At 40.3% G+C, this 22,762-nt stretch overlaps 1 protein-coding gene and 1 pseudogene across 2 annotated transcripts in view; one reads left to right on the top strand and one right to left on the bottom strand.

The window, feature by feature from the left end:
- Positions 1-22,762, bottom strand: part of MCF2 (MCF.2 cell line derived transforming sequence) — a 93,582-nt gene that overhangs the window by 46,100 nt on the left and 24,720 nt on the right. Inside the window, exons 2-5 of one of the 2 annotated variants that reach the window (XM_087859431.1) lie at positions 21,799-21,867; positions 16,096-16,210; positions 14,676-14,766; positions 103-222 (exon numbers count right to left, since the gene is read on the bottom strand). In XM_087859431.1, coding sequence (XP_087715557.1) covers positions 103-222; positions 14,676-14,766; positions 16,096-16,210; positions 21,799-21,867 — 395 coding nt within the window. Of the gene's footprint in view, positions 1-102; positions 223-11,390; positions 11,786-14,675; positions 14,767-16,095; positions 16,211-21,798; positions 21,868-22,762 lie in introns of those variants that run through there. The other variant, XM_045805121.2, reaches the window with a different exon arrangement.
- Positions 18,558-21,557, top strand: LOC148106823 (small ribosomal subunit protein eS26-like; annotated as a pseudogene).

Raw genomic sequence — 22,762 nt, 5'->3', positions numbered from 1 at the left:
TTTCTTTTAAATGCTTTGTAAGCACAGGTGAAACATCAACAGCATGGTACAAAGTCTTCATGAGAATTAAAGAGAGAAAACATTTAAATAATATACTCTTACTGGTAATTTGAGCATGAAGTCTTCTTGGCTAAATCGAAATCCAATGTCTGTGAAAGTTCGTTGAAGAAAACTGGTCGGACGCAGAACCAAAACCAAGTGCAAGTTCCCAGGAAAGGAAACCTGCAGAAAGAAGAAACACAGGAAAGAAAGAAAAAATTGTCAAAACATGCACTCAAATGAGCACGTAGCAGAAAATATGTAATTAAAGGAAATGACTTGGAAAGTAATAAAGGCCACTAGAAGGACAAAACTTTAAAAATGGATATTGATACAATCTAGAAACATGGAAACAGGAATAAGACTAGTGTAAGGTCATCAGATGCGACGTCCATGGCATGGAATTTTCTCACACGACAGTAAATCCCAAATTACAAAGAATTCTACTCTTGAATGTCATTTTAAAATTAGTCATTTGCACTTGAATTGCATTTTTTCCCTGGGAAACAGAATCAGGAGGCAGGCTCCTGGGATGACTCTAAAAGCCGAAGGGAGCGTCAACACTGTGTACTTGCACTAAACAACAGAAGAAACCTGTGCTGTGGGATCCTATTTTTATTTTCACCCAAGCAACATTCACTGAGTATCATCTATGTGTCCGCTCCATGTAGTTAACTGACGATTATCATGCAGTGTTAGCATTCAGTGTGCCCAAATCAGTAAGATGTAGCCCCTACCCAGCTTGCAAGAAAATGACAGTCTAATAGTGCAGTGCATTAGTAACTGTTAACTCTATAACCCACGTTGACAAGTGAAAGGAATATGCAACAGGAAGCGGTAGCACAGAGCATCCCAGACCTAAGAAGGTCAAAACGGTCTCTTTGAAGCGTAAAAAGGAATTAATTGGATCAGAATGTCATTCCAGAGCACCAATGTTTCCCCAGTTTCTAGAACACTGACACGCAGTAGGTGGTCAAGAAATAATTGCTACAAGGAGGGCGCTATGCAAAATTAGTGAGAGACAGAATAGTGTGGCCCAATATTAATAATAAACCACCACATATCAAATGGTCACTGTGTCAAGTATTTTGCCAACATTATCATAGTGCCTCTTCATAATAACCCTGTGAAGTAGTTAGGCCATCCTCTTTTACAAATAAAGAAAGTGAGGCTCAGAGACTTTAAGTATGACTTGCCCCAGCTGGTGAAGTCGTCACGTGCTCCCGAGTCTGTGCTCTTAATCACTGTGCGTGGCCCCATCTCTTCAAGAGCTCCCGGTCAGGAAAGGTAGAGGAAAAAGATGCTAGGGAGTGTGGCAATGGGAGGTGGTGCTAGAAAGATGGGCAGAAGCCAGATCAGGAAAGACCTTGGGTTCTTCCCTAGAGGCAAGGGGAGACTCTTAAGAGGTTTTAGGCAGCAGAGCAATATACTCAGATCTGCACTTTGGAAGGATCACTTTGGCTTTAGGAAAGGACTGGATTTGGACAAGAGTGGAAACAGACAGATGAGCTAGGAGGCTGGTCCCGTAATCCGGACCACAGCTGATGAGTTTCTGAACTGCAGGAACAGCAGCAGCAATGAGGGTAGGATTTAGGAGGCACAATCTGTAAGACATGATGACGGCATGTGTCTGGTAAGAAAGGAGAGACTGGACCAGTCACTAACCAATCGAGCGAGTAACGGGGTGCATGGCATGACCCTTGCTGACACGGGGAGCGCAGGACAAGCAGGGTGTTTTTTTTAAGTTTATTAATTTTTTAAGTAATCTCTACACCCAACATGGGGCTCAAACTCACGACCTTGAGATCAAGAGTCGCATGCTCTTCCAACTGAGCCAGACTGACGCTCCAGGAAAAGCAGGTTTTAAGGAGGGGGACGAGATACTGACTCCCCATTCCTGGACACATCAGCCCCCAAACAGCGGATTAAAGCAGAACAAAGACAAACTTGAAAAAAATGCTTAAAATAGAGCCATCCTTCAGGCATGCTGGAGTATTAATAATGGGACAAAACTATAAAACAAAAATTAATAAGATACGGTGGAGAGAGGGGATATATGGGAACTCTGCACTTTCTGTGCTCGATTTGCCGGACCCTAAACCTGCTCTAAAAATCAAGTCTATTAACAAAAAGAGTAACTTTCACTCAGGTGTAAGACCTAGACTCTTGGGAAAAACACATTTAAAACTAGGGATTTTGGGGGGCACCTGGATGGCTCAGTCGGTTAAGCCTCCAACTCTTGATCTCGGCTCAGGTCACGATCTCAGGGTCTTGGAACTGAGCCCCATGTCGGGCTCCACGTTCAGGGGGGAGTCTGCTTCTCTCCTTCTCCTTTTCCTCTGTCCCTCCTCCTGCTCTCTCTCTAAAATCAATAAATAAATCTTTTTTAAAAAGCTGGGGATTTTTTTCTCTCTAAAAAAAAATGGAGGGGGGGCGCCTGGGTGACTCAGTCAGATAAGCACCTGACTCAGGTCATAAGCATTCAGTTCAGGTCATGATTTCAGGGTCCTGGGACCAAGCCCCACGTCAGGCTCTGCACAGAGTCTGCTTGGGATTCTCTCTCCTTCTCCCTCTGTCCCTCCCACTTGTGCGTGCACTCTCTCTCTCTCTCACTCTCTCTCGATCTCAAATAAAATCTTTAAAAATTTTTTTTTAAATTAGAAAAATTCAATTTGAGGGGTGTTTGGCTGGCTCAGTCAGTGGAGCATGGGACTCTTGATCTCCGGGCTGTCAGTTCAAGCCCCATGTTGGGTGTAGAGATTACTCAAAAATAAAATCTCTAGGGCGCCTGGGTGGCTCAGTTGTTAAGCGTCTGCCTTTGGCTCAGGTCATAATCCTGGAGTCCTAGGATCAAGCCCTGCATCGGGTTCCCTACTCAGCATGGAGTCTGCTTTTCCTTCACCCCACTCGTGTTCTCTCTCTCTCTGCCTCAAATAAATAAATAAAATCTTAAAAAAAAAATAAAAAATAAAAGAAAATCTTTACATTCAATTTGAGACGGTAATAAAACATCAACAGTTAAGTGGCAAAGAGAACCAGAGCAGGGAAGAGGACTGAGTGTGAGACTCACGAATAGGTGAAAGAAAAGAGGTTAAAATTAAATCAATAAATTAATCAATGATTATAAATAGACACAAATGGGGATAGCTGTCCAACTCACTCTTCCCCCAGATGGCCATGCGTGTGTTACCCTCTCCCTTCATGAGAAACCTTTTCCTCTCTGCTGTATACTAAATGGTCATGTCCCCCCAGTTCATGCTGAAACCTAGCCCTCAATGTGAGGGTATTAGGAGATGAGGCATTTGGGAGGTGATGAGGTCACGAGGGCGGAGCCAGCAGAAGGGGATTAGTGCCCTCATGAAAGAGACCCCGGAGAGACCCCTCACCCCTTCTGCCGCGTGAAGACGCCGAGACAGGACAGCTGTATATAAACGAGAAAGCAGGCTCTCACCAGACACTGAATCATGGACTTCCAGCCTCCAGAACTGTGAGAAGTAAATCTCTGCTGTTTATAAAGCCAGGCTGTGGTATTCTGTTACCACAGCCCAAATGGACCGAGATAGCCTCTTATTAGTGTTAATATTGGTTCTAAATGAGAACTGTTATCTTTCTACTTGACCTCACCTTCCCGACACACCGTGATCAGCAGTGGGGTGAAAAGCTGATGTAAGGAGGACCCAAGACCTGCCCTGGGATTTTTCCAACTAGTGCTGACGGACGAAAACTTTGAGGGTGCCGTTCCAGAGCTCCTGACAGCCGCGAGCCCTGCGGCTGGAAGCTTATTTCAAAGAACAAAGCTAACATGGAGAAAAAAATGGAAGTAGAGACAGAGTCCCAATGGGATATATATCCTACCCTATAGAGTGTACATAATGTACATTTTATTTTATGCTAAACATGGTACATAATTCCTATAGTTATTGTAGGAATTACAATAAATAACGAATATAAAGGCATTCTGTAAACTCTAAAAAAAAATAAGAGAGCTTTAAAATTTTACCTTGGGTTCTTGGACCTAAAGGCAAGTGGGTTTAGGTAGAAAACCTGTGGGATATCGAAAGGCTTGCTGAGGGGGAGACTCAGAGGCTTGTAAGAACTCTGGACCTATTTTTAGACTGAGAACATAGATTGTACTTCTACCCCATTCACTTTAGGAGTGAAGCCTTTCCTTCTTCTTCAAATAGGTAAATTCCCAGAATCGTTATACTTACCTGCCTTTTCACTTTTTTCTTTTCTTAAATGAAATTGAAAGCATGCTACCGTTGCCAATACGTCAAGCAAAATTTGTTGTATTCTTTCATGGACTCTAGGTTGACCTGATCTCATCATCTTTTTCTCTCTGACTTTCCTTAACGTCATATTCTCTGGTATCACATAGGAAATCTCTAGATGCAAGGCCCTAGGGCTGACCAACTTAAAGCCTAGAATACTCACCCACTTCCCAAGTTGTCGGGGGGTGCGGAGCAAAAAGCGAGGAGAGGATACTATCAGAAACACAGAAGGCCAGGTGGCAACTCTCTGCCTGAGGTAAGACCCTGGTCTCTAGCCTGCCATTCCGAGGAGAGCAACGTTGTCCCCGCAGCTAGGTCCAAGGACAACTAATTACACAGGAGGGAACAAAGTTGAGAGGAGAGAAAAGCAGAACCACTGTCCACAGAATTCATAGGGAAGCAAGGACAAGCAGGGTTTCGGGGTATTCTGCTGCTTATAAGTCAGGGATTTTATGTTAGTCTATTTTTTTTAACATTTTAAGCATTTTATATGTTTTTAAGTTTTATTCATTCATTTATTTTAAGTAATCTCTTACACCCAACATGGGGCTCGAACTCACAACCCTGAGATCAAGAGTCACATGCTCTTCTGACTGAGCCAGCCAGGTGCCCCTGTTAGGTGTTTATTAAACATCAGTTAGTCCCTATAGGGCGCCTGGGTAGTTCAGTCGGTTAAGCGTCTGCCTTCAGCTCAGGTCATGATATCCGGGTCCTAGAATCGAGCCCCAAGTCAGGCTCCACATTCAGCAGGGAATCTGCTTCTCCCTCTCCTTCTCCCTCTGTGTTCTCTCTCTCTCAAATAAGTAAATAAAATCTAAAAAAATCTAAAAATCTAAAAAAAATCAGCTGCCTATATTTGATAAAGTGGTTTATCCCAAACACTGACATCTGTAAAAAAAAATCCTTCTAAAGATAATTCTACATTCTAATCAGATCATTCTTAAGTAAAACTTCCTGATTATTTTATCATACATTCTCCTTCCTTAATTCCTTCAAAATGCTTAGTGATTTGCTTGTCACAAAAAGCCCACAAAAATTAGCATTTTTAAAGAAAATGCATTATCAAGGATGAAAACTTCAGTTACTGCCTGTATAATTACATTTACAATGTTTTTCATTATACGATAATTTTAGAATCTTCATTTTGCTACCATGCAGATCTTCCTAGAACACATGGGCTCTGTTAAACTAATAGCTACTCTCAAATTTAATAGCCATTTGGAGCAGTAAATACCTTGTAGGCAAGAGCTATACAACCACCAAACAGCTGGGTGGCACTCAATCCCATCTGATACTGGTCAGTTTTTTTTAGAAAACGAAATCATACAGTTCAGACCGTGTATACGGTTTCTATCCCTCGTGCCCATCAGATCCCATGTGCAAATCAGATACACTGGAGTTTCCAATCCCCATCCCATTTACTTACCCCCAACCTAAATAGGTATTGTGTGGTTAGAGCACATCCACAACCTCCCATGAATGACTACTTTTCATAGCTTTCTTTAGCCAAAACTGTATATATATGTATGTATATATATATATATATATATATATATATATATATATATATATATATATATATATGCATTGCAGGGAATACAGAAAATGATATCGTATGGTGTTGTATGGTGACAGATGGTAGCTACACTCGTGGCGAGCACAGCATAACCCAAAGAAGTGTCTAATCACTATGTTGTACACCCGAAACTAATGTGACACTGTATGTCAACTAGACTCAGATACAACAATTTTTTAAGTTGTTTTTTTAAGGGATGCCTGGCTGGCTCAGTTGGTGAAGCATCTGCCTTCGGCTCGGGTCATGATCCCAGGATCCTGGGATAGAGTCACGCATCCAGCTCCTTGCTCGGCAGGGAGCCTGCTTCTCTCTCTGCCTGCTGCTCCCCCTGCTCGTGCTCTCTCTCTGACAAATACATAAAATCTTTCCAAAAAAATTTTTTTGAAAGATTTTATTTTTAAGTAATCTCTACATCCACCATGGGGCCCAAACTCACAACCCTGAGATCAAGAGTCACATGCTCTTCCAGGCACCCCAAATACAGAATTTTTAAAATACACACACACACACACACACACACACACACACACACACACACACACATTCATATATACTCAGGACCTCTCAAGACCTTATGGTAGGGAAAGGAGACTGGCGAGGTGGCCATGGGTGAGAATACTGCTTTTCACTGAAAGCGCTATTGTAAGAATTATGGTCATCGTGAGCATTACTAGGACATTACGCTAAGTACTTTACATACATTAGGTTCTATTTTTACCCTCATTTCACTGCTGGAGAAATTGACTGTGGTAGGCAGAATAATGATTCCCCAAAGAGGTCCACATCTTAATCCTGGGAACTTATAAATATGTTACTTTATAAGGCAAAAGGGACTTTGTAAATATGACTGAGGATCTTGAGATGGGGAGATAATCCTGGATTACTGGGGTGGGAACAATGTAATCACAAGGATCCTTATTAAACAAAGAGGGAGGCAGGAGAGTCAGAGAAGATGTGACAACAGAAGCAGAGGTCAGTGATGCAGGGTCATGAGCCAAGGAATATGGGCAGCCTCTAGAAGCTGGGAAAGTCAAGGAAATGGATTCTCCTCTAGAGCTTCTAGAAGGAACATTGCCCTGCTAATAACACACCTTTCTCTTAGCCCAGTGAGACTCATACTGGACTTCTGATCCCAGAACTGTTAATAGAATACATCTGTGTTGCTTTGAGCTGCTAAGTTTGTAGTTAAGTTGTTACAACAGCAACAGGGCACGAATCCACTGAGAACTTCTAGCTTGGAAGTGGCAGAATGAAGAATCCAGATTCACCTGACTGCAGAGCCAGACTCTTAAAGGGGCTATGACTGAAAAATAAAAAGAATATGTATTTTTTCATTTTAGCTTTCTTCCCCTGGAGAAACTTCTAATGGATAGAAAAAGGAGCAACAGGAGGAATTTGGAGAAGCATAGCAAAGATGGTACAAGGATCAGGTTCAAGGTCTACCTGAAACCTACAGCAAAGGTGACAAAAATGAATGTCTAACATGTGTCGGGGGGACATCATAAGCATGTGAAATAGGCAGGGTTTAATCAAAAGACAGCCTGAATGAGGTAGAAAATGACAACTCACACTTTCCCTAGATGATGAGGAGTAATAGGAAATGGGGGGGATTCTGGTGAACTGGAAAACATCGGGCATTGGGGGAGAGAAGGCACTCACTTGTCAGTTTCAGCTGAATGTAAGACAGAAAGGTGGGTTTTGCCAAGTCATTGATTTCTCAAAAGAAGCCAGAAATCCAAATTTGTGCGAAACTTTAGGATTTTTAAAGATGGCAAACAAGTTCAAAGTTTGTTAAAACAAACCAGACACATCTTTGTGTTTAGACACATTTGTCTAAATAAAACACATCTCTGGACTACCAGTTTGCAACCTCTGAACTGAAGTTTCGAGTATCTGAACATGGGCCAGTATCAATAATATGCACTCTTCTGTGATCGCTGGCTAGGAGAATCTTGAGGGCACAGAGCACTTGAAAAATTTTAACCTGAAAGGCCACATAGATTTAAGATCAGGTCGCATGTATTCCGGTGTGAACATACACATAGATATAGAGAGCGCTTTATTTCTATATGCAGATATTTGTCTAAAAGTTTCAAGATAAGCCATTTTAAAACTAGTGTTTAAATGAACAAACAGCCTATCAGCTGTCATAAGGAGTATCCGATGCACCTATCTGACAGCAAAGATCACTCAAGACCATTGAGCTTTTCCATTGCAGTCTGGGGATACTATATTTCTAAATTCTTTGGTATGCTGCTTTAAGAATCTCTAATCTGTATGGTTATATAAACATGAAAAAGCACAATTTCTATTTTTTCCACAATCAAACCCTACATTTTAAAACTATAAATCGTTTTTGAGAACCTGTCAAAAAAGCAAAGGGTTGTGGGCAAAGGTCAGCCTTATTTTGTTTTTATTTTCATAAAAAGAAGAAAAAGCATGAGAGAGGAAACAGCATTGCTTTTAAAAAGCTTCTTGCAGGCTTTTTTTTTTTTTTTTTTTTTGAGTTTCAACATGTGACTGCTTAAAGGCACCTCAGTAAAATGGCTCAGAGCCATTTCTCCAGTCACTGTGCACAGCCCCTCCCCAGCCCGCCTCAGCCCACTCCAGCCCTACCCAGCCCTTCCCCAGCCTTCCCCAGCCTTCCCCAGCCCTCCGTAGCAGCTCTTACTGGTTCTTCAAGTTAATGGGCACAGAATTAGCTAGCTCTCACCTTTCCCACCTAGAGAAGATTTACTCCCTTGTCAAGCCTACCCTCAAATTCTCCAGTTACATGGCCGTTACAGCAGTCAGGACGCCAATAACAATAAAAGGCATCAACTTGATGCATCATTTCACTACTAAAGTCTGGAAATTAACCTCATTTAAATCCTTTGTGCGGTATCTAAGAGAGGCAATTCATACACCCTATACACACTTGTCAGTTATTCTAGTTATTTCTTTGAAAATGTTTTATACATCATGAAAGTTTGGTTCCTTTACTATAAAACAACTTCTATTGCCACAGACTCTCTTTTTTTTATCTTCAGGGCAAGGCAATGCCATAACAGTCAGAGGGAACCCTTGAGTAAAAGCCTAGGACCTACGTGCCGGGCTTGGGACGTATCTTACGCAGCCTTGGGAACACTGCAGTGAGGTAGGTATTGTGGCCTTTCTACACATGAGCAAACCGAAGCACAGAGTGGTGCAGGAACTCGTCCAACTTTCAGTAGTGAGAGGTGGCACTCAGGCCTCCGTGAATCCTAAGGGTAAGCTCTTTCCAAGACACGTAACACTTTCCGGGACGTGCACTTACCAACACATAGACTGAATGCACACTCAGACCTGCTGCCTAGCATTCAGGAACGACTTGACCTTAACATCTATGAAATGGGACGAATGTTAACAGTCCCAACCAATTGTTAGAAACAGTTTAGCATCATGGAGCCCACTGAACAGAGACTATTATAATCCAATATCATAACAGAATATAATGTTGAGGTGTGGACATGTGATTGACCTTGATAAGGCCCGAACTATCTCTTCAGAATACCCTGGGAAAAATCTCAGGACCTCAAACTATAAAGAAGAATTTCCAACGTCATGAACTATTTCCACACTCTTCTCCCATACCCCACCCTTAAAGAGTACAGAAAGTATGAGTTACTCCACAGACCTCCAAACAACTTGCCACGTGACCTCAGAACAGTCTTCGGTGATATTCCTTCCTTGAAGTTTGTCCTTCTTGTCCCTCTCGATGGCCACAGGCATTGCAATTTCCACCGAATAACCCGTCTAATCTGCTCTTTGGACTTTAAATCCACTGTCCCGTCCTTTCAGGTGCTACCTGTCATAGTCTCCAAAATCAGCCCAACTCCAGAGATCCCACAAGGACAAAACAATGTGTCACCACTGAGTTTCAAATTTTTCACTCTGGTCAAGTCTACCCACGTAAACAAAACAAAAGTATCTTCCACTATAGTTCAAATGTCATCTTCATGAAGCCTTCCTCAGCACCTAGAATTTCTTTCATAACAGTTATTTGTGAACATGTCCTACCTTCTCTAACTAGCCTGAGAGCTCCTTCAGCTCAGTAGCCATGCCATGGTTACCTTTGTAACCTATATCGTGTGTAGCGCAGTAGTAGACTAGATAGGTCTATTCAATGAGTGCTCGTGAGCTGTATTTATTTATGTATATATTAACATATGTCCCTACAGATGAAACGAAGTTCAGCACCGAGAAGACATCTATATATATATAGGAATTAGGAACTTTCTGAAAGTTCAAGTCAGTTTCTTTTAATAACAAAAGTACCAATGCCAGTTGTACTCAATACCGTTAAGCATATACACAGGCTTTTCCCATGCACTAGAAATTGTCTGTGATAGGTCTGAAACTATTTATTCCCACAGTACAAAATCATGTGTAGAGCTGAAGATACAATTTTGTCAGAAGAAAAAGATTCACATCCTAAACTGTAATTTTTAAAATATCATTCTGTTCTAAAAGCTTTTTTAGAAAATAGACCGTTCACTCACCCAATGATGTCAACACTGATCCAACGACAATAAAACTCTTACTGGTTTAGTTCCCTTATCTTACTTTTGATTCCAAATGTCATTTTTTTCCAAAGGCTGATTTTTACTTTCTTACGTTTTTGTGTGTTGTCTCGATTTTTTTTAATGAGCAAGTATTATATTTTAAATCATAACATTAACTTAGTTTTCAAAGAAAAAGAGTAGCATTTAAAAGATGACCGGTTATTGAATTAGCTAGTGTTCTTTCACATTTCACCAAAATACATCTAAATATCACTTTAGAAATTTGCTGGGAATTTAGTATACCAGTGAACCAATGAAGGGAAAATTTTAATTAGAAAAGTGTTTGAAACCCATCTGAAAGGAGAGATTTCTACGTTCTCGTCTATAATGAAAAGCGAGTCACTTTTTTCCCTTAAAAAAAAAAAAGTTGTCAACAGGCTAGAATTCTGCATCTTTAAAGTTTGAATTTGGAGAACAGATGAAATGCAAAAGATTTCAAATCATTGGATTTAATATTTTTCATTTGAACAGTAAGTAACACCCAGGAAGGACTGCCTTTTCCGATGCTGATGAAGTCGGCTCCAGACCTGTCCATGATATCACACTCTACTTGACCATAGTGAAAGAAAGGATGAATCCTTTTGTTAGATATTATTTTAACTAGTGATTTAAAGCTACTCTGCCCATCGATTCAAAACTGTTCATGTGGTCTCCTTAAACAAATAACATGACTAATTTCCTCATCAACTTGATCACATTAGGTTTTAAAATTACATTCAACCTCCTGGACTCCTTTACATTTCCCTGTCAATATCACAGCAGTCACATCAATGCAGTTCATGCAAATACAAGTCTCCATTCTCTCCATCTGTCCTTAAAAGCCCCAGTCAGCATCAGTTTGTGCTATAGCACCATGCTGCAGCATCCCTGCACTTGAACTTGGGAATACAGGCTTTCCAGGACTGCAGGCAGAGCCCTTACCGCATTCCTTCTGAACCTCATCTTGCCTCTCGGGGGAGTTGCTTCTGCCATCTCGCCTATACACAAGAACACTCTTCTTTTCCAATTGTCAATGCAACACTGATGAAATATGAGCTGCTTCTGGGGTAGTATTTAAAAGCGGCAGCCAAAAATCTCTATCAAACAAAGCTACCGCGGCTGCTTCCATTACCACGGCGGCGGCAGCGCTGCAAAAAAAACCCACTATCCCTGATTAGTCAGCTGACAGAGCCTTCCCGGCTGCTCATTGTAATTCAGAGTTGACACATTCCCCCAATTACTTAGCCAGATTGAACCTCATGGATTAGCTCGTGCCGGACTGCTCTAGAAGATCAGGCATGTCCTACGAGTGGAGGAAGGAGAAAAAAAACAACAACAACAACAACACACGACTCTGCTCCTAGGGGCTTGCTGGGACTGGCTTTCTCCTCTGCGCAGTTCGATTTTTAAGGTGGAATGCTAACAATCTTTGTGAAGGTAGTATTAACTGATACCTTTATTCTTGCCCTACTCGGATCTGTAACTTAAAATTCACTTCAAGATTTGGGTTTGTTTTTTATTATTATTAAATTCTATTCAGAGGTTAAGCCTTGTGAAAGGTCAACGGTTTGTGAAATTTTGATAATAATCTAGAAAGAACACACAAACTTTCTAATATGGATAGGATTCTCTCCCAAATTGACATTTCCCCACATTGTAGAACTAAAAAAAATCTTATTTCCCGGGGCACCTGGGTGGCTCAGTCCGTTGAGCGACAGTCTCTTGGCTTCAGCTCAGGTCATGATCTCAGGGTCCTGGGATTGAGCTGCCCACCTGGGGCTCAGGCTCAGCACGGAGTCTGCTTGGGATTCTTTTGCTTTTCCTCTCCCTTCCCCTCTGCCCCTCCCTCTGCTCACACTTGCTCTCTCGAAAATAAATAAATAAAAGCTTTTTAAAAAACATCTAGTTTCCCATCATTAATTATGAAGTATAACCTAACTGCATAGTTGATTTTGGAATTTACAAGTTAAGGTCTTCAAATTGAGTTGTATAATTATTTCGAAGATACTTATTTAAAGTAGTATACCAAAGATGGTTACATCTATCTATACCATGGCAATTTTTACCAGAAATCCTTTCTGAATATAACTTTTGCTCTTGAAATTAGCTCGCATTCATCTTTAATGCAAACAGTGTCCAATGGCTAGTCATGGTTGAGATGTAATTAATGTGCTCTTCAGTACGGGTATAGAAACCATACCACGAGTAGAAACATATAACATGTTAAAAAGAAACAACACTCAATCTACAGTCCATTACATGCCATCATCCCTGGTGCCCCCAATCTTGGCTGGCACCATCAATTTGGCAGTTAAGAGAATGAAGGGACCCTGAGTGCCTTGCTGAAAACGGTTCACACTTCCCCGCCGGAAGACCATTCCTACAGAAACAGAAAGGGGAGCTTCACCTCCCAAGAAACAAATCATTACTGCTCTGTTGACCCCCAATCAATAGGCTCAAGACCAAATCTTATATTTCTCCTTAAAAAAAAAAAAGACCTGTTCCAAGTGGCCTATTTGATTAATAAAAATAAAACCTTAACAAGAAACTAATGCCACGTGCCAAACAGTCACTCAGTGAAAATTAATTTAATCAAGCATAGTTTTGGCCAAAAGAAAAGGCTGGGCTGCGTAATAAAAAAAAAAAAAAAGTTTCATTATAACAAGCGTTTTATTTAGTATAAAAGAACTGTGAACTGAAATCTCAACAAGCCCAAGGACAGATCTTAAAAGGCCAGAGCAAGGTAAATAGCTTGTACTTATCTTTGCTCCATTGACAGGGCTCAACGGTGTATGCTGGGCAGATTTACTCTCTCCAGAGGAATTTTACTTTTTTCTAAAAAAAACACTGAATGTATTTGTCTATCCACAAGTCATATGGAAAACAACAGAAAGTGGCAGGTTGAAAGAGCACCAACTGAAGTTCATGAAAATTCAATTCTTGCTCCGCCTCTTTTTGTTCCTTAGCTATTTGACCTTGAATTCCTCACAAAACCTTCCCCTAAGTGTGTCTGTTAATGTAGTTCCCTCATCTATAGGACAATTATAATAATACCCGCCTGCAAAGCAAAAATATATTACATGAAGTTGAGGTTTTGCTCTTTTATTTTAGTAACTTGTATGAATTTCTTGTTAACTCTTCTCCCCATTGCTTACCGTTACACACTTCTGTTAAATAAACGAAAAACCACTTTGATTTGCTCAAGATGAAGAATAATTCGAGCTGGGTATGAAAATAATGATCTCATCCATTTTACCATGGGAGTGCCAGTATATTTCTTATGCTCATTAGCTAGGTTAGTATAGCGAAAAGAACAATTGGCTCAGGAGTCCAACTTAGATTTTTGTCTTGCCTTCACAACTTAATCAACTTCCTCTGGTGACAGTGTCCTCCCGTGGCAGTCAGGAGACAAAGAATTTCTGATGACGGATGATGTTGGGTTCTCAAAGAAAAAAAATACATTGATTCCCGGCTACTCCGGTGTGATAGAGGCAGTTAGCCACATGGTACTTCTGCAGACAGCCCCAATCTTGACAGCTCAGTAGTCTATGGGTGCCTCCCCTCCCTCCCCTTCTATGAAGAAGTGTCGGACAATGCCACTGTAATCCAGCTGAGCCTAATAATGTGAAAGATCATCTTGGCTGTGGGCAGGATTGCAGCTCTCATATTTCTCTCTTAGGGAAACTGTTTTCTCTATCTGGGTCTTGGGAAGATGGGGGCTAGATTCCAAAAGGGGAGGTAAGTCATAGTGCAGTTGAGTCACTTCCCTCTCTATCCCACGGGGAGAAACATCTAGAAAGACACACATCAAAATGTTAAAAGGTGCTTGTTTACAGATGGATGAATTACTGACTACTGCTTTAAACTTCCTTCTTTATACTTTTCCATATACAGTGAGTATACAACAGAGCTATTTCTATAAAAAAAAAAAGCTCCCATAAAAACTCACCTTGAGGCATAGGGAACCATGAGTCTCTTCTCACTCATAACTTGAACCAATAACTACTCATGCTTTCCCATTAGGTTTTATTTTGGATGAGTTGTTTAGCTCAATCCCCTCTACCAACCCTTCTTCCCACTTTCCCATCTCACCATCCCATTTTTTTAATTGTTTCCATCATGTACTTTGTCTTCATTGCCTAATATAAAAATATTCCGTACTCCCACAAACAGAAAGCATTATGTAAAACAAAAATAAAAGTTATTGAAGAATGCATTGGTGCTTACTGAGATTTTCTGGAGAGAAATTTTGAGAGAAGACCATGTATCCAATCTTCGATCCAGAATAATGGTAAACCGGGAGTCAGATCCATTTTGCCTGCAAGATAAGAGGAAATAATGTTTTTCTTCATAACTACCCAAATTTGCTAGGTTGTGTCCTTAATTCTGACTATTTCATTTACATTTGATGTCTTAACTAAAGATACATTTGGATTGGGAAAGCTATCACAAAGTGCTATGCTGGAAAACCAATTTAATTCCATGTTCTACTACTCAATATTTAAAATTTCTTCTTTGGCACTAACATCGTTCATTTATATAGTCAAGTGATAGCATAATGCAGATAGGTCACTGAAATGAATTTGGCTTACTGCAATCTTAGGTATGAGAAAACCTTAAAGACAGCTGTCCTTTATGACATCAGATTTAACTTTTCATGGCAATCCATCAAGAACCAATGATCCATCCATTCATTTATTCACTCAGAAAAACACTATTAAATATAGGTTTCTATCTCATCTGCTCCTTGAGAAGGCAGTTTAATGAATAAGAAAACCTTTATTTGCCCTAAAAAGACCTAAAAGACTTTCAAGCTTTAAGGGATGCACTACAAATTCAGTTTTCTGTGATTTGACTTTAGTTCATGAAACTCTTCATATTTGTACCGTTGTAGATTTGTGGCCTCTTAGTCTTCAGGCTTAATAAATGGAAAATGTTTCCTTTAAAAATGTTTGTTTTCAACCTAGGGGCGCCTGGGTGGTTCAGTTGGTTAAGCGTCTGCCTTCAGCTCAGGTCATGGTCTCGGAGTCCTGGGATCGAGCCCTGTGTCAGGCTCCCTGCTTCTCCTCTGCTCGTGCTCTCTCTCTCTCTCTCTGTCGCTCTCAAATAAATAAATCTTAAAAAAATAAAATTAAATAAATAAAAATTTTGTTTTCAACCTAAATAAAATCTTCAAGGAAGCTTCTGAAACTTACCTTTCAAAGCATTCTAGTGTCAAATGATTTCTAATATCAAGAAGTTCCTCCTAATAAATTCCAATATCACTTTTGAGTCTATTTAACATTTGGTCTTCATATTTTACTCTTGGAGCAATAGCTACCCTCACTCTGGGCTGGAAAGATTTCCTTTTAGGCAAATCAAAGGCTTTAAGTACGATCATCATTTTCAACCTACATTTTTCTTCATGAAGACAAATATTTCTAGACTCCCAATTTTGTTTTCATAGATCCTCAGTATAATTTTTATACCAATTTAGGTAGCTGTCGGCTTCCCCTCTTAAGTTTCATTTCTTATCTACGCTGAAGGTGAGTCTTATAATCACTTACAATAATAATAACATTCACACTAAAAAGCCATTTTCCTTTATTACATTCAAATGGGTATCTAACACCTAACAAATTGAAAGAAATGTAATGAAATGCTATACCTTGCAATAGATGTCAAGTAAGTCAGCACTTTTGCTATCACTTCTTCTGGTATACATCTGAAATTACAATTTTCTGGAAAAGTAATGATCCAATCATTATCTTTTCCCCGGCCACCTAAAACCATACAAAAAAAAAAAAATCAACCAAATTAACAATTCATGTGACAGCAACGCAAGAAAGAGGATTTGGGAGTGGCAGTTTTGGGCCAATGTAACTTCTATAAGGATGATGGTCTCCACATAAATCAAAATGGCACCATGTCCCCAAGTTTAAAAAAGAAAAGTAGCCAAGGGGCGCCCGGGTGGTTTAGGCAGTGAAGCATCCAACTCTTGATCTCAGGGTCTTGAGTTCAAGCCCCACATTGGGCGTGGAGCCTACTTAAAAAAAGAAGAAGAAAGTAGCTGAATAGTTTCTAAATGAAAACAGAGTGTAAGAAAGAAAAGAGAGAGAGAAGGCAAAATGAATGATTATAGTCAGAAGAAATTTTCATGGAATACATATAATAAATATAATTAAAAACACAGCTGACCTCTCATATTGGACAACCAAGGGTACTGGGAAATAATGGTTTCTATGCCAATGCTACGGGCCTCAATTCAAACTGGGCAAACATTTACAGCTATGGTCAGCCTGAAAGAATACAGTATATAAACTACAGGAAATAAGTGCTGTTCTAATGGATTTGTGGCAGAAACAACATAAGCAGTAACAGCAACAATAGTATAGGACTCATACTCATGCAAAGAAACAAAGACCATGAATTTTCTATGGGTTCAAATTCAGTGTGCACCCTACTCCAGAGCCCTCTACACAGCTTGGAGGATAAGGAACATGAAAGCCACGCAAGTGCAGGGATGAGCCTTATACATGTTCAAGATCCCACCGTATAGCTGGCCCAACAACTGGGCACAGAGTAGGCACTCTATAAATATTTAGTGCTAAATAGAAGTTGAAGGATTATTTTAGGAGGAAAGTTACAGGGTGGTCTTTGAATTTAGCTTGCTAATAGAAATCTTTTGAGAAGTTTATTTGTAATTCTCATTTGGCTGAATTTAAGTGAATAAAGATGTAGGGCTATAAAAAAATTCAATGTGCAATAAAAATATGTCAATGGCAGGGCACCCGGCTGGCTCAGTCAGAAGAGCATGTGACTCTTGATCTTGGGATCATGAGTTCAAGCCCCACACTGGGTGTAGAGATTACTAAAAAAAAAATAAATAAACTTTTAAAAAAATAAGACAATGGCAAAGGAGATAAACTGGACTGATAAAAATACTTAACCCAAAAGAAAGCAAAAATGGAGGGGGGGGAAAACCAAAGAACTAACGGGACAAATAGAAAACAAATAGTAAGATGGTAGATTTAAACCCAACCATATGAATAATCACATTAAATGCAAATAATCCTGACATCCCAATTGAAAGTTGGAGATGATCAGATTGAATTAAAAAAATCAAGACCCAACTATATACTACCTACAAGAAACAGACTTTATTTTTTAATGTAATTGAATTTTTATTTTTTTTAAGTAAGCTCTACACTCAATGTGGGGCTTCAACTCAGAAACCCAAAATCAAGAGTTCCATATTCTACCAACTGAGACAGCCAGCCACCCCAGAAACACACTTTAAATATAAAGCACAAATGCATTAAGAGCAAAAGATTGGAAAAAGATATACCATGCTAATAAGTCAAAAGGAAGCTGTCTAATTTTAGACAAAACAGATTTCAGAGTCAGGAATATTACTAGATATTAAGAAAATCATTTGATAATCAAACTATGGTAAATTAATCAAGAGAGTCTAACAATCCTAAATGCTTATGTACCTGTTAACAGAGCTTCAAAATACACGAAACAAAAAGTGATAGAAATGCAAGGAGAAACAGTCAAATCCACAACTTTAGTCAAAAAAATTTCACCACCGGGGCGCCTGGGTGGCACAGTCGGTTAAGCATCCAACTCTTGGTTTCAGCTCATGTCATGATCTCAGGGTCCTAGGATCGAGCCCTAAGTCAGGCTCTGTGCTCAGTGGGGAGTCTGCTTGAGATTAACTCTCTCTCTTTCCCTCTGCCCCTACCCCTACTCATGTGCATGCTCTCTCTCTCTCTAAAACAAATAAATCTTTTCCAAAAAATTTTAATAATAAAAAAATAAAAAATAAATTTCACTACCCCTCTCAATAATTGATAGAACAAGCAGACAGGAAATTTGCAAGGATACGGTACACCTGAGCAACAATCTTAACCAACATGGCCTGACATTTATAGAAGATTCTAGCCAACGAAAGCAGAATATATATTCTTTCCTAGTGCACTTGGAAAAAAAATCAAATTCATTCACTGCCTTAATCTTCACCAAGGGAAACATGAGCGAGAGTCCCCATTCCCAAGTCATCTTTTTGAATCAAACTAATTCAAAGTATTATATCAAATGATAAATCTTCTAGGCTTAGAGAGCAGGATGAAGACTATCGCGGACCATAACAGCATCTACCCAAGGCTTTCAAAGGAACTCAAAGGAGAAACTGTACAACTCTAAACCAAGAGATACAGCAAATCATTAAACAAAGGGCCTCTCTAGGTAGAGTATGATATAAAACCAGTAATATAACTAATGTATAACAGGGGTACCTGGCTAGCTCAGTCGGTAGAGCATGTGACTCTTAATCTCGGGGTCATGAGCTCATTGGGCATAGAGTTTACTTAAAATAAACACATAAAAATAAAAAAATAATGCAGAACATATAATTCAACATATATATATATTTATACATATATTATATTATATTATATTATATTATATTATATTATATTATATTTATTTAATGTAACAGACTTGCCAAGCAAGCTGGTAAACACTCCAGTTAAAGACAGAACCAGCTAGCGCTTAGGAAATCTATACCTATCAAAGGAAAGCATGCTTATAGGTTCTTATAAGGGTAAATTATCATCAATCAATCTATAAACTGTTATTACCACTGAATACCTACAAGTACTTGGTAGTAAATGTGTGAGAAGAGAACGAGAGGAGTTTATATTCTAAATTGGGGGGTTCCAATTATTTTTCCCACTGGAAACCCTTTCTCCAAAAGAACCAATATGCTGAATCATTTTGAAAACAACTGACAAAAGCAGATAAGGAAATTGTGGCAGGGGTCTGGGTAGGCGAGCGAGCCTTGATGGTCATTCTGTACGGAACACAGTTGGGGACTGGGGAAAATCTCAAGAGTGACAATATGTCACACATTTATAGCGCTTCGAAAATAAAACATAAAGCCACATTAATTAAGTCACCACTAATTCACAATTACTGTTAATTATAATCATTAAAGCAGAGGCCAGACGAAAGTGTCCAATTAGGATCATCTATAAAGTAAATGCTTGTTTAGTAAACTGAGCAGGCTGGTATCATTCAGGCACAATAATTAAACTACTTAAAAGGAATAAGACCATTTCTTATACTCTCAACTCCTAAGAAGATTCATTTTCATGCAAACAATGCAAACTCATAAATTTTGCATAGCTGTTTAATATAATAATGTTTAATGGCATAGTTCAAATTAATACTTGAAAGTCGTTTGCTTGTTTTTAACCAAAACTCTCCCTAGATTTCTGAATGAATCAAAAAGAGAGGGGTGGTTTACCAGTTGTATCTCTAAAAATAAGTCACGCTCTTGAGCTGTACTACTCACAGTAGCCAAAAGGTGGAAGCAACCCAAGTATCCATCAACAGATGCATGGACAAACAAAATGTAGTATATACGTGCAATGCAATATTCTTCAGTCTTAAAAAGGAAGGAAATTCTGACATATACTGACATATACAACTTACCTTGAGGTCATTATGCTAAGTGAAATAAACCAGTTACAAAAAGACAAATCCTGTATGATTCCATTTTATGTGGTACCTAGAATAGTCAAATACCCAGAGACCGAAAGGAGAATGGTGGTTTCCAGGGGCTGCTGGGAGAAGGGAATGGGGAGTTATTTTTCAGTGGGTACACAGTTTCAGTTTTGCAAGATCAAGAGCTCTGGAGATGGATGGTGGGGATGGCTGCACAACACAGTGAATGGACTTAATGCCCGCCAAACTGTGCATTTAAAAATGGTTAAGATGGGCTCTCTTGGGTCCTCGCCTCCAAGATAACCGAGAAAAGAAGGAATAAGGGTTGCGCCGCAAAGGGCCGCAGCCACAAGCCGCCTACTCACAGCACCAACTGCGCCCGTTGCATGCCCAAGGACAAGGCCATTAAGAAGTCTGTTATTCGAGGGCGCCTGGGTGGCTCAGTCAGTTGAGCATCTGACTCTTGGTTGCAGCTTGAGGCATGATCTCAGGCTCCTGAGATCGAGCTTCGCTCGTCAGGCTCTGTGCAGGGAGGGGAGTCTGGTTAAGGATTCTCTCCCTCAGCCCCTACCCCAACTCATGTGCGTGTGTGCACGTGCACTCTCTCTCTCTCTCAAATAAGTACAATCTTAAAAAAAAAAAAAGTTTGCTATTGGGACCACAGTAGAGGCCACCGCCAACAGGGCCATTTCCAAAGCGAAGGTCTTCTAGGCCCATGTGAGACTGCTGTCTGTGAGACTACGTTACTGGGCGAGCTGCACCATTCACAGCAAGGTAGCCCAGAATCGCTCTCCTGAAGCACGGAAGGACCCAACGCTCCCACCCCTACCCCGATTTAGACCCGCGGGTGCTACCCCACCACCCCCACCAAAGCCCATGTCAGCAGCTAAGTCCTTAAGCGCTGAAGAAAAACTGTTCTCTGGAAAAAAAATAAGGGGCGCCTGGGTGGCACAGCGGTTAAGCGTCTGCCTTTGGCTCAGGGCGTGATCCCGGCGTTCTGGGCTCGAGCCCCACATCAGGCTCCTCCTCTATGAGCCTGCTTCTTCCTCTCTTACTCCCCCTGCTTGTGTTCCCTCTCTCGCGGGCTGTCTCTCTCTCTGTTAAATAAATAAATAAAATCTTTAAAAAATAAAAATAAAATGGAGATCATACTTTAAAAAATGGCTAAGATGGTCAATTTTAGGAGTATTTTATCATAATTTAAAAAAATTACACACAGACGTACATAAATATACCAGTGTGCGTATATATATGTATATATATATATATATATATACATATATATCTCTTAGAAAAGTAAACTTACTTTATCATGTGTCAATGAAACCCTAAAAAAATAACTCAGTATATGCTCTTAAGTAGGGTTACTTGACAGCACTTGTAAGAAATACTTAAATAATCAGAGCTGTGGTGGCTGAGAAAATCTCCAAGAAGCCAGCTCAGATGCCACCCTCTCTCTCAGCCTGCACCCACCTCGATGAACTCTACTTGCACCTATCATGGATTTCCAAAGGCGTGCCTGAAAGCCAAATGTACGAGGGCGGTAAGATTGTTTTCATCACATATCTAAACCCTCTAAATATCTATTTGTTTAGCAACTACGTGCACAACGCATAAATGTTTATCAAAGTAGTGCTTCTCAGCATGCGACTCTTGATCTCGGGGTCTTCAGTTCGAGCCCCACATTGTGTGTAGAGATCACTTAAATAAAAACTTAAAAAAAATAAAATAGTCCTTCTCGAACTGTGTGCACACGTGCACGGATGTGTGTATGGCTACTTACATAATAAGGACCACACTCATTTTGCTGACAGGTTCATACATTTCCCTGGTCTAAATATATGAAAAGTCTGCTTACCAGACAGGAAGGCGATATCTTGCATTAAGAAATGACTGATGTCCTTTGCACGGAGAAGCAGCTCAGTTTCTATGACAAACGAGGAAGGGAGAGAGATGACATGCACATTAGAGCACAGCTGGAAGCATCCACATGATTTCTCATGATGCTGAAAGGAGACCTGGGGGGCCCACAGACACACTGCTGATCTCCTCTCTCCTCCTCCCAGCTGCATGGCTAGCAAATCGCACCCTTGAAAATATCACTGGGTAAGTAGGAGCAGTGTCCTAGTTCTCAGAAGCTATACCTAGGACACAAACTACTCTCACTCACCGGAAAGCCAGGGGCAAAGGTCCCAACTCCACAGGACATCCAGATTTATTTAAAGGGCAGACTGTCACATAGAGACACCGTGGCAGACTGTCTTCTACTTCTGAGAATGCCTTTTATTCTGCAAAGTTTATGAGCGATTACAAAGCACTTCTTGGATCTTTTATCTTATTGGATCCTTAAAATAGCCCTGAAGAAGGTATTCTTATCCCGTCTTGTAAGCCAGGAAGAGTCAGAGGGAGTACCGTGGAGTGGTTAAGCGTGTTGCTTTGGGGCCGGACAATACAGACTCAAATGTCAGCCTGTTGCATTCCCTGGCCGTACAAACATGTCCTTACCCTATAAACTGGGCACCACACATCTACCTGACAGGGCGCTGTGCCAACTAACCGCGAAAGAATGGGCATAAGAGCTGGTGTTCCGTCGACGGTAACACATGAACCCGTCTCTGATTATCGCGAGTGGAACAGCAGCCACGCGTTGCTCAATATGCTTCCATTGCCCCAGATCTCAAGTGCTAATTTGTAACGTTCCATTCCGGTGAACTCTACAGGGGCCAAAAATCAAAGTCTACTACCTGCCTCTGGTCCATGAGCAAGGATAACTTTTTAAAGAAAACGGGTCATCAAACAAGGCTATTTTGGATCGTTGGTTT

Source organism: Ursus americanus, chromosome X (assembly GCF_024610735.1).
Source record: "Ursus americanus isolate L20-20 chromosome X, mUrsAme1.1.p, whole genome shotgun sequence".
Taxonomy (NCBI): domain Eukaryota; kingdom Metazoa; phylum Chordata; class Mammalia; order Carnivora; family Ursidae; genus Ursus; species Ursus americanus.
This window is presented reverse-complemented; position numbering and strand designations above follow the sequence as displayed.